The sequence below is a fragment of the Hyperolius riggenbachi genome, chromosome 1 (genome assembly GCF_040937935.1).
Source record: "Hyperolius riggenbachi isolate aHypRig1 chromosome 1, aHypRig1.pri, whole genome shotgun sequence".
NCBI classification, from domain to species: Eukaryota; Metazoa; Chordata; class Amphibia; order Anura; family Hyperoliidae; genus Hyperolius; species Hyperolius riggenbachi.
This window is the reverse complement of record NC_090646.1, coordinates 543,269,646-543,282,164: the sequence shown is the minus strand read 5'-3', so window position 1 is coordinate 543,282,164 and position 12,519 is coordinate 543,269,646. Positions and strand designations below refer to the sequence as shown.

The following is a 12,519-nucleotide window of genomic DNA, read 5'->3' as shown; positions in this document are numbered from 1 at the left end:
ACAATAACATTTGTAAAGCGTTTTTCTCCCATAGGACTCAAAGCGCATAGTTGTGTCTCAGATTAATACAGGGTTGCAGGCTGGGTTGTGTTACAGAGGAGATAGTCAGATGAATGCCAGACTAAAGTGGTACGTTTTCAGTTTAGACTTAAATACTTCCAGGGATGGAGCTGTCCTGATTGGGTGTGGCAGGGAGTTCCAAAGTGTAGGGGCAGCATGACAAAAGGCTCTGTCTCCAAAGGTTTTGAGGTGGACTTTGGGGATGACCATGGTGTTACGTCCTTTTGAACTAAGATTGTGGGGGGTGTGATGCAGTTGTAACAAGTCCTTCAGGTATCCAGGGCCCAGATTGTGCAAGGATTTGAATGTCCGTAAGCCAATCTTAAACAGAATTCTCCATTTTATCGGTAGCCAGTGGAGTGAGCTCAGGGTTGATGTTATGTGGCAATGGCGGGGTTGGCTTGTTAACAGCCTTGCGGCAGCATTCTGTGCTGATTGCAGGTGGCAAAAGTCTTTCTTATGCAGGCCTGTGTAGAGGGCGTTGCAGTAGTCTAACCTTGATGTGACGAAGGCATGAACTAGGGTTGGAAGGTCCTCTGAAGGAATTAGGTGTTTAATCTTTGCAATATTACTTAGATGAAAGAAGGAATGTTTCACAACAGCTGAGATTTGATTCCTGAAGCTTAATTTCCCACCAATCAGTACTCCCAGGCTGCGCACACAGTCTGAGTTTTTCAGGTCTGAGCTCCCTATCCTTAGTGGTGTCGGTTGAGACTGGGGATGCTTTGCTGTTGAGCCCTGGCCCTCGATAACAAGAACCTCAGTTTTGTCAGCATTAAGTTTTAGCCAATTAATATTCATCCACTCCTGAAGCTCAGCTAAGCATGAGTTTATTTGTGGAGTAGGGTCTGTGACATCAGGTTTGAATGACAAATATAGCTGGGTGTCATCAGCATAGCAATGATATGTCAGGCCATGTTTTTGTATGATTTCTCCAAGTGGCAGCATGTATATGGTGAAAAGTAAAGTATTACCGTACCTCCTTCTCTGCCTCTCAGTCCTGAACACTGCAGGCATGCATGTGCGAGATCTGAGAGGCAGAGAAGAATGTAATAGTATACAAGGGCGGGCCAGACAGTTGAAAGAGGCATGTTTGTGCTACTGCTCTGATAGTCTTGGAAACCGGGATAGCTGACCAATCCAAGCAGGCTTTGTATACAACAATCAGCCAATCGCCGGTAAGGTACATCGCTTGCTGTAATTGGCTGGTTGTTGTATTCTGGGTACCACATACAGTACAGCGCTAGTATCTGTACCTGTTTATACAGTTTAGCACCAGTACATACAGTACAGTATACAAATGTCCAACTGTCAAGAGGGGGTAGTCATCTAGGGCGAGTATATCTCAAAGTATATATTTTAGCGTCTTTCATACGCCGGAATGTATGGTTATAAAAAAATGAGAATTTAAATTCTGACTCCATCCAATTTATTTTTAATTCTGAAATGAAGTAAGAGCAGTAGGGTATTGTACCGTGTTGGCCATCAGTAAAAGCAAAAAGTTTAAAATCAGAATGATACTATTTATTGGCTAACTAAAAATGAATAAAAATAAGCAAGCTTTCAGCCTTGCAGCCTTCGTCGGACTTATATCCTGTTAGTTTGCAAGCTGGTGGTACAGACAGCTTTATACATGCAACATCAAAAGGGAAAACAGATATTTTTTTCAAGCATAAATACATGTCATTAAGATGCCTTAATTCAAACAGACCATCTAAATGGGGTTAGAGGTTGTTAGCTAAGATAAAACACAGATTTCAACTCCTGTTTTGTCTTCGTGGCATTCGGCATTAAGCCATAGCTGGATCTCACATGGTCACCAAAATGTGGTTAAGTTGCCACTTGGGACACCTGTTTCAACAACAGTTGTCATAAGCGACCTCTCCTTAACTACCTGCGGACCGAGCGAGTGCGAATCTACGGCGGGCAGGGGGCGCTGCGGTCCTGACAGGACGTAAACTCTACGTCCCATTGACTGCGCGCCCCTGCCCGTCTCCACCGCTTGGTCCGCTCTGCCCCCGCCGCTCGTTGCTGCCCTGCCGCCTCTATGACGGCAGAGCACTGTGAGCCAGGCATAAGCCGTTTTCATTCATGAGCCGTCATTCATGTAAGCCGCTCTCATTGGCTTACATGGAATGACAGGGTCAGGAGCCAATGAAAGCGGCTCCTGACCGGCGCACAGCGCTCTGCCGTCATAGCGACGGCAGAGAGAGCAGCCTGCGGCGGGGACAGAGCGGCGTGTTCATCGGGAGCGGCGGATCATTGCGGTGATTCGTCGGGAAGCGGCGATTTACGGGACCAGCACCCTCTGGTCCTTACACAGCATACAATGAAAGGTCTTTATTAAAGTGGACCCAAATTAAAAATACAAGATTTCAGAAATAAAATCTATTTTCTAAATTATAATAATAAATAGCAGCCTTTTTTCAGCTGCATGATGACAAATATAAAATATTTTACATTTATTGGAGGAACCCCTCCCCTTCCTTTCAAATTGCCGGCATTTTTCCGGCAAACTGGTGGAGTAGATGGTGTCCGGCAATGGAGGAATTGCTAATGGCTGCCCCCAGTATAACCCTAGCTATGAAAAGAAGGGTGAAAAGCATGCACTGAAATGATCATAGGTTTGAAGGAGTGTTTATTTATCTTTGTATGTGTCAGAGTGTGGCAACTAAATATTTTTTAAATTAAAAAAAATGTTTGGTTTGGGTCCGCTTTAAACATATACCGGTAGTTGCTGAATAACTGGTACACACCATGCACTTTCCTATCAGATAAATGGTCACATTTTTGAAATGTCACAATCAGTCAGAAAAATGGATTGCAATTCTTAAATTTAATAGATATTTAAAAAATGTTATGGTGTGTGGCCACCAGCACCCTCTGCCCCCTTGAAAGTGTTTGGCTCCACTTTAAGTATAATTATAATGCTGAGTGAAAATAAACACAAACTTAAAGCGACCAAAGAACAACTGTAAATGTTTTTCTAAATGAACCTCCCCATAAGGCCCGCACAGTGCCTGTGGGGGAGCGAGCGTTAGGGGTAGCACCATTCCTTATCTACGGGGTTCAAGCATGGGGTTAGGTTAGTGTAGTCAAACGTTACTCAGTGCGTCTTATATGCGTACTAATCCTGGATCAGGAGAACAGCCAGGCAATTGGCATTCTATAGGAGGAAACACATATGGCAGCCTCCATATCCCTCTCACCAGAGGGTCACTTTAAGTTCACCCTAGCTACTTTGCTTAAACATTTTATTACATTTTCTGAATATTTCACACTCGTTGAATGTGTGCCGTTGTTTCAATCATGGCTAATAACCAGCCTCATCTACAGCACAAATACATGTTGGTGACAGTCTGCAATCTGTTTCAGAAATCATTTCTTGCATCCTTATGTGCTAGATTGAAATTTTTGCCAGTGGAGTTCATGGTTCACCAGTCCCCTGCGAATTCATTTTATGTAGGTTTAATTATTGGGTCATCAAGAATTGAAGCTATTTTAATTACCCTATGAAGAAGCAATATTTCATTGATTAATCAGCTGTTCAGTGTGGTTCTAATCAACCTCAACCACAAACCTGCAGAGAATAAACCGCTTGTCTTTTATAGAATCCTGAGAGTGGCAAAGACTGTTGTTTTCTTTCAGGCTCAGTCAGTTAAACAGAGTAGTGATGTGTGGTGTGCATTAGCCCACAGTAACAAATAAGAATCCATCTCTATAATGATGTAACACAAGTACAATATGTGGATTTCTACAGCACGCTGCCTTGCTCATTGCTCTATCTTCCAGCTAGACCTTTTACTGCTACTCCTCTACTCTTTCTTATAAATATACAGTATGTTCTGCTCTGCTTAAAAAAAGGATTGACATTCTGAAATCCACTGTTGCTGTCACTCTTTATTGGACATTTTTCCTTATGGAAATGAGTGCTGCCTGCTTATCAGTCCCCCATGTCTGTAAGGTGTGACTGCTTGGCTGCTGCAACTGAATTTAGATCGATGATGTACATCTCACTAATTTTCCCAAGGAATTCCTGATTTTATATTGTGAGTTGACAGTGTAGCGATCACCATGAAGTTAGGTCTTTTAAAGGTTTTCAAGGTTTTTTTTAATTGCTGAATTGCTTTGAAGACCTGAAACATTTCTTCATCCAGTTGACCTATGCTACCCTGTCACTGTAAAGTCACATTACAGTATTTCTCTGTGCAAGTTTTCTCCTAGGTGACGTTTTCACACCTTCTGAATAAAATGCCTTTCAAGCCACCAACGAGCAAGAAAATACTCAGGGTATTTTTCATTTACTTTTTGGTACTTTTTCAATTGCAGAGTGCTGAAAAGTTATTTTAAACAGTAAATGAAAAATTATCTCATCATCCCGCCCCCAACCCCGTCGCAGGGTCGCAATATGCAGGGATGGTGGTGAATTTGGGCATGCGGAAGGCACCTGATTAACGGCAAACAAGCTAAAGCCCGGAGGTGCACGATAGAATCTTGGGCACTGGGGGCTTCCGGAAATGCAAATTGCGGCATTGCATAGCAGACATAGAATTTTACCTTCTTTGTCGCAAATCACGGGGGTCGGGGCTCGCGGATATGAAATTTGTGGCATTGCAAAGCGGGCGCAATATAATGGATATACTTACTTGTTGGGTGGAAGAGTAGAACATATAAAGGCCTTCCCCTAGTTACAAACAGGTTATGTTCCAGGAGTTTGTTTTCATGTTGAAATTGTTTGTAAGTTGAGTCATGTTTTATACATAGTGAAACACGGATAAAGAATCATTTTTTTCTTTTCATGGTTTTCAGCATTCTTTTAATTTGTTTTAAACTACTTCAAACAGTTTATTCAATACTGTAACAACCAAAATAAGTGATAAAAAATACATTATATTTTGTACATGGAGAAAACTTTGTATATATGAAAAATTGGGGACTCTCATCGTTCGTATGTAGGTACTGCCTGTACTGAGATAATTTTACAGTATTTTACAAAAAATCTATATGAATAATCCACTCCGAAACCCCTTCACTGCATATTTCTTATCTGATTCTTCTCATTATAATTACTGTTGTAGTAATTTTTTTGTTGTCTGTTTACATCACAATTGATTATACTGCACATTCGATTTGTAGGTACAAGATATCTGAGAAATGAGCCTAGTGCCTTCTGGGAAGAATGAAATGATATTCTTCTTGTTGGCAGCAGTTTTGCTTTTCCTTGCATTTTTCTGAATACTGATTGTTTTCTTACATTGCAGGAGATATGCGCTCAGAAGCCACGGTGGCAGATATTTTGGACAAAGGCTCCGGTGCTCTCATCTTATTGGATGGTACGTACATTGTCTGCGGCAGGCTCAGTCTTCTGCACATTGCCAACCGCTTCAAGTAATGCAAACGGTTAATGCCACCTCCTCTGTACTCAAAGCAAATTGCACTTCTCACTTATCGGAGACTTGTTAGTTTTATTAGTGAACACATATACAGTTTGCTTTCACATTGCCTCCTTAATACAAAACTCTGTCAAAAGCATTTCACACCAAAGCAATTTGCAGCTAGAGGACTAGAAACCATTCACATTTCTGATCGAAGTGAAGGTCATTTCAGGCAGAAAAGAGAGCAGTGCTGAGAATTTCTAATCAGGCAGCGAGACAGACAGAGTGAAGGCTGCACCCATTATCTTTATGTAATGTCTACATCACATGCCTTTTTTTTATGGCATTTCTGATCCATTCTTTTATCTGACAGAAGCCAACAGAGAACTCCCGTCATCTTAAATTATCCTGTACGTGTCTGTCACCTCATAGAGGGCCTGATGCACATACTGCCGGTAATATTACCAGTGGTATGAGCATCAGGTCCAAGTCTCTTCTGTATCTCAATATTCATAACTGTAATGTGAATAGTCCCTGATGCACAACACTTGTCTCATGAGTTATCTCACCCTGCTCCCCTATACAATAAAGAGAGATATTTTTAAATACCCAATCAGATTCATTACATTTTTTACTTTTTAAATTGAATCTGAAGGCAAAAAAAACCCCAAACCAGATACTTTAGGAGAGGAGGCTCTGGGTCCTATAGAGCCCTCCTGTTTCCTCTCCTCATCCTCTTTTTTTCCCTGCAGGTTGCCCCGTTCAAATTTCCCAATGCGAGAGGCTTCAGAAGTCTTTGGGAGCCCAAGTGCTCCTGAAGACTGGCAGCTCCATACTGCACATGCACGAGAGAGCGTGCGCAGTATGGAGCCGCCCGAGCTCCTGAAGTCTTCTAAAGCCTACCCGCAGCGGAAGAGAACAGTCGATGAGGATGAGGAGAGGAACAGAAGGGCTCTATAGGACTCAGAGCCTTCCCCCTCGTTAGGTAAGAACCGTATTTTCCACTGTATAAGACACACTTTTTCTCCCCCCAAAATGGGGAGGAAAAGTCCCTGCGTCCTATAGCAGGGAATCCCCGACCTATGAACACCCTCCGATACGAACCGCCGACTCGCCGTCATCGGGGATTCCCCGCCTGTGTGCCCACTGTGGCTGTCTACCCCCCGCTTGCCTCTACCTTCTCCTCTTTGTGTCACTGGGTCCCTTGCCCCACTTGGGGGTGACAGGAGGACACATAGGGGTGACAAGAGGACACATGGGGAGACATGGGGACATAGAAGGACACATGGGGGACACCATTTGGGGGAGGTTATGTACAAGACGTTCCTGAAATATGGACGCAACAGGTTTATTTTAAATTATTTTATTTTTCCCCCTGGTTTTTGCCCTCTAAACCTAGGTGCGTCTTATACGGCGAAAAATATGGTGTCTAGGATTTTTTGTGTTTGGCTTTAGACTCCCTTTAAGATTCTCTTGAATAGGCTCCCTGCACACTGCAAATCCAATTTGCGATTCCGACTTGTGATTCCAATTTTCCCTGAATGCTATCAAAAGAAAAACGCAGAAAAAACGCAGCATGCAGTACTGATTGGAAATCAGAATCGCATGTGAAAATCAATTAAAATCGGAATCGCATGTAGTGTGCAAGAATACCCCTTTTCATTTTTTTTTATCAGAACCGAAACCAGAACAGAAAATAAACCTCTTATTCGCCAAGCATGACTACGTCGTACCCAGAGTTTGGATTTGCACATTTCATGGCTCAGAGTAGAGGTAGAATGGTACAACAAGGCACAGTGGAAAGTAGGAATAGTATGACAAAAGCACAGTAATAGTACAACAGTAGTACATAAAAGTGTTTGCTAGTGCAACAGTACAACAAAGTGCAGTAATAGTACAACAAATCACAGAAAAATTATGAAATGTAAAACTTAAGTTAAAAATTATGAAAGCAGAATTTCATTAGACATCTAAGTCTATTTGAAATGCAACCTTGGGGGTGCGCGGTTTAACTGCAGAGGGGAAAAAGGAGTCTTGAAGTTCTGGTGGAGATGGCCCAGAACCTGCGTCCTGATGGTAGCCAACTAAAGAAGCGGTGACCAGGGTGTGAAGGGTTGTTGGCAATCCTCAATGTTCTGGAGCGCAGTCTGGTGCAGTGGAGGATGTCAAGTAATGGGAGAGGTCTCACGATAATGCTCTCTGATCTGATGACTTTAACAAAGTAATCTATTTAAAAAAAAATAGAAAAAAGGAAAAAAAAAGCACAATGTGCAGTTGTATAGCAATACAGAACAGTAGAGAAAACAATTTGAGGCCCAGGGCCACACATTACGAATAGTGCAAAAGGCAAATGTCATGACATAGCTAAGCATTGACATCTATGGAACCCACATCTATTTTGCTTTACGTAAACCCAAGGTGAAACTAATTAGATAAACAATTGTATCTATCCACCTACTCCTAAAATGCCTGAGCAGTAACTACAGCGCAGTTGCAGAGCGCTCCCAGTCGCAGGAGCCCGACTTCACTGTTTTCCTTCATTCAAGTTTGAAGGAGGAAGTAGTGGAGTTACATGGACCGCAGGTGGAACGCATCAGCTATAGGCGGCAGCATAGGTAAGTTAACCCCCCCTATGGTACTGGTAGCTACTCGTAGTGCACAACACTACTTCTCACTATCTCATGGAGGGTGATCTTATAAGAACATCTTCATTTGTAATATAATAATTAATACCATCAAATATTTCATAATGTTGCAATCCACAAAGACTTGGGATTGTTTACCTTTGTTTGTATGGGTGCAGATAATGTGCAGATATTTTAATGCTTTAAAATATATTTGACACAGCAAAGGTATACCAGTGTAGTCTACCATGAATATGCCCTTCCTAATTTAAAGGGATACTGTAGGGGGTCGGGGGAAAATGAGCTGAACTTACCCGGGGCTTCTAATGGTCCCCCGCAGACATCCTGTGCCCGTGCAGCCGCTCACCGATGCTCCGGCCCCGCCTCCGGTTCACTTCTGGAATTTCTGACTTTAAAGTCAGAAAACCACTGCGCCTGCGTTGCCGTGTCCTCGATCCCGCTGATGTCATCAAGAGTGCACAGCGCAGGCCCAGTATGGTCTGTGTCTGCGCAGTACACTCCTGGTGACATCAGCGGGAGCGAGGACACGGCAACGCAGGTGCAGTGGTTTTCTGACTTTAAAGTCAGAAATTCCAGAAGTGAACCGGAGGCGGGGCTGGAGCATTGGGGAGTGGCTGCGCCAACACAGGATGTCTGCGGGGGACCATTAGAAGCCCCGGGTAAGTTCAGCTCATTTTCCCCCGACCCCCCCCCCTACAGTATCCCTTTAAAGAGGTTAGGCTACATTAAATATCACTCGCCAGATGTGTGTTGAGTTTTGTTTTGTGGTTAAATAATCCAGTCCTAGAGTGATCTGTGAGATGACTATTGTAATCTAGAGTTTAGTCAGATGAACATTGGTTTATTATTTTGCACATGCTTAGGCAGTGGCATAATATAAAATACTCAGATCAAACTACAAGTGATCGTGTGCCACAGAGTACTGTGCTGAAGCCTCTGTCGCCCAAATGTGTGATGCAGTGTTTTTGGCTCCAAATTTACATTAGTGAGTGTTATATGATCAAACTTTCTTTTAGCTTATTTAATTCGTACTCAAGTGTCTCTCAATTTTCAGCAAAGACCTACTCTGGAAATGATCTTATCTGCTACAGTCAGTTCTCTGTGTTTGTGGTTGGAGCTGGTGGATTTGGTGGGAAGCGCTCATCACCAAAGGCTAAGGTATGTATGACTGCAGTTTATTTTTATGTGCGTTTTGGGAAAACATTGTTATGTAGTTCTATAGTGTTAAAACATTTCTGCAGAGTACATTATGAAATCCATGCATTAACTGTTCAGAGAGGGGTCGCAATCCAATGCCCCCACCTCAGTAGTGGTCCAGAACTCTTGCACAGCACACGATGAAAAGTCTTTATTCCGCATATACAGGTCCTTCTAAAAAATTAGCATATTGTGATAAAGTTCATTATTTTCTGTAATGTACTGATAAACATTAGACTTTCATATATTTTAGATTCATTACACACAATTGAAGTAGTTCAAGCCTTTTATTGTTTTAACATTGATGATTTTGGCATACAGCTCATGAAAACCCAAAATTCCTATCTCAAAAAATTAGCATATCATGAAAAGGTTCTCTAAACGAGCTATTAACTTAATCATCTAAATCAACTAATTAATTCTAAACACCTGCAAAAGATTCCTGAGGCTTTTAAAAACTCCCAGCCTGGTTCATTCCTCAAAACCACAATAAGGGGTAAGACTGCCAACCTGCCTGCTGTCCAGAAGGCCATAATTGACATCCTCAAGCAAGAGGGTTAGACACAGAAAGAAGTTTCTGAACAAATAGGCTGTTCCCAGAGTGCTTTATCAAGGCACCTCAGTGGAAAGTCTGTGGGAAGGAAAAAGTGTGGCAGAAAACGCTGCACAACGAGAAGAGGTGATCGGCCCCTGAGGAAGATTGTGGAGAAGGACCGATTCCAGACCTTGAGGGACCTGCGGAAGCAGTGGACTGAGTCTGGAGTAGAAACATCCAGAGCCACCGTATACAGGCGTGTGCAGGAAATGGGCTACAGGTGAAGCAAAATTATAATACAAAAATACAAAATTCCCCAGGTCAAGCCACTTTTGAACCAGAAACAGCGGCAGAAGCGCCTGACCTGGACTACAGAGAAGCAGCACTGGACTGTTGCTCAGTGGTCCAAAGTACTTTTTTCGGATGAAAGCAACTTTTGCATGTCATTCGGAAATCAAGGTGCCAGAGTCTGGAGGAAGACTGGGGAGAGGGACTACATCTGACATGTAGTCCTTGACCATCTTCTCCAGGCGATCGGTGTTGGAGGTGGATCTGCACGCTTGCTGTTCTGTGTGCTGCTGCATGGGTGTCAGAAAATTTTCCCACTCCAAGGACACTGCCGATACCATTCCCTTTTGGGCACTAGCTGCGGCTTGTGTTGTTTACTGCCCTCCTGGTCGTCCTGGGTTTGCGGAAGTCAGTCTGTCGGCGTACAACTGGCTAGAGGAGGGGGAGGATGTCAATCTCCTCTCTAAAGTCTCCACAAGGGCCTGCTGGTATTCTTCCGTTTTGACCTGTCTGACTCTTTCTTCAAGCAGTTTTGGAACATTGTGTTTGTACCGTGGATCCAGAAGGGTATAAACCCAGTAATTGGTGTTGTCCAGAATGCGCACAATGCGTGGGTCGCGTTCAATGCAGTCCTAGGCCGAAGAGGTCATAGCCTAGGGTCACAAAAACCTGTTTATTTGGGCAATTTCAATGGTGGCGAGTCTGACGTACATAAATCGCAGCAATGGCCGTTAGCAACGTCTGAATCTCACGAAATGTCTCATGCAGGTAGAAGACATATTGTTAGACTTGGGCTCCAAAGATGGGTTCCCTACATCTCTGCAAACCAGAGTTACAGGGCTCTAAATTTGGTAAAATCCCCCATAGGCTTTCATTGGGCCTCCTATTTACAGTTCCAAAATCTCACATCTTTTCAAAGGGCAATTGCTCAGCAGTGGCAAATTTTCTAGCATTGTAGGGACCCTTAGGGGGAACATGACTAGTGAGTTTCGGGCCCTTAGGCCAAAGAGGTCATAGCCTAGGGTCACAAAAACCTGTTTATTTGGGCAATTTCAATGGTAGTTATGCTGACGTACATAAATCGCAGCCATGGCCGTTAGCAACTTCTGAATTTCACGAAATGTCTCATGCAGGTAGAAGACATATTGTTAGACTTGGATTCCAAAGATGGGGTCCCTACATCTCTGCAAACCAGAGTTACAGGGGTGCAAAATTGGTAAAATCCCCCATAGGCTTTCATTGCCTCCCTATTTCACTTTCCAAAATCTCACATCTTTTCAAAGGGCAATTGCTCAGCAGTGGCAAATTTTCTAGCATTGTAGGGACTCTTAGGGGGAACATGACTGGTGAGTTTTGGGCCCCTAGGCCGAAGAGGTCATAGCCTAGGGTCACAAAAACCTGTTTATTTGGGCAATTTCAATGGTGGCAAGTCTGACGTACATAAATCGCAGCAATGGCCGTTAGTAACGTCTGAATCTCACGAAATGTCTCATGCAGGTAGAAGACATATTGTTAGACTTGGATTCCAAAGATGGGGTCTCTACATCTCTGCAAACCAGAGTTACAGGGCTCCAAAATTGGTAAAATCCCCCATAGGCTTTCATTGGGCCTACTATTTACCGTTCCAAAATCTCACACCATTTCAAAGGGCAATGGCTCAGCAGTGGCAAAACTCACCAGTCATGATCCCCCTAAGAGTCCCTACAATGCTAGAAAATTTGGTACTGCTGAGCCATTGCCCTTTGAAAAGATGTGAGATTTTGGAAAGTGAAATAGGGAGGCAATGAAAGCCTATGGGGGATTTTACCAATTTTGCACCCCTGTAACTCTGGTTTGCAGAGATGTAGGGACCCCATCTTTGGAATCCAAGTCTAACAGTATGTCTTCTACCTGCATGAGACATTTCGTGAAATTCAGAAGTTGCTAACGGCCATGGCTGCTATTTATGTACGTCAGCATAACTACCATTGAAATTGCCCAAATAAACAGGTTTTTGTGACCCTAGGCTATGACCTCTTCGGCCTAGGATTGCATTGAACGTGACCCACGCATTGTGCGCATTCTGGACAACACCAATTACTGGGTTTATACCCTTCTGGATCCACGGTACAAACACAATGTTCCAAAACTGCTTGAAGAAAGAGTCAGACAGGTCAAAATGGAAGAATACCAGCAGGCCCTTGTGGAGACTTTAGAGAGGAGATTGACATCCTCCCCCTCCTCTAGCCAGTTGTACGCTGACAGACTGACTTCCGCAAACCCAGGACGACCAGGAGGGCAGCAAACAACACAAGCCGCAGCTAGTGCCCAAAAGGGAATGGTATTGGCAGTGTCCTTGGAGTGGGAAAATTTTCTGACACCCATGCAGCAGCACACAGAACAGCAAGCGTGCAGATCCACCTCCAACACCGATCGCCTG

General features: G+C 43.4%; 1 protein-coding gene across 1 annotated transcript in view; it reads left to right on the top strand.

Moving 5' to 3' along the window:
• HSD17B4 (hydroxysteroid 17-beta dehydrogenase 4) overlaps positions 1-12,519 on the top strand; it is a 396,885-nt gene that overhangs the window by 212,589 nt on the left and 171,777 nt on the right. Inside the window, exons 15-16 of the mRNA XM_068247101.1 lie at positions 5,322-5,393; positions 9,135-9,238. Coding sequence (XP_068103202.1) covers positions 5,322-5,393; positions 9,135-9,238 — 176 coding nt within the window. The remainder of the gene's footprint in view (positions 1-5,321; positions 5,394-9,134; positions 9,239-12,519) is intronic.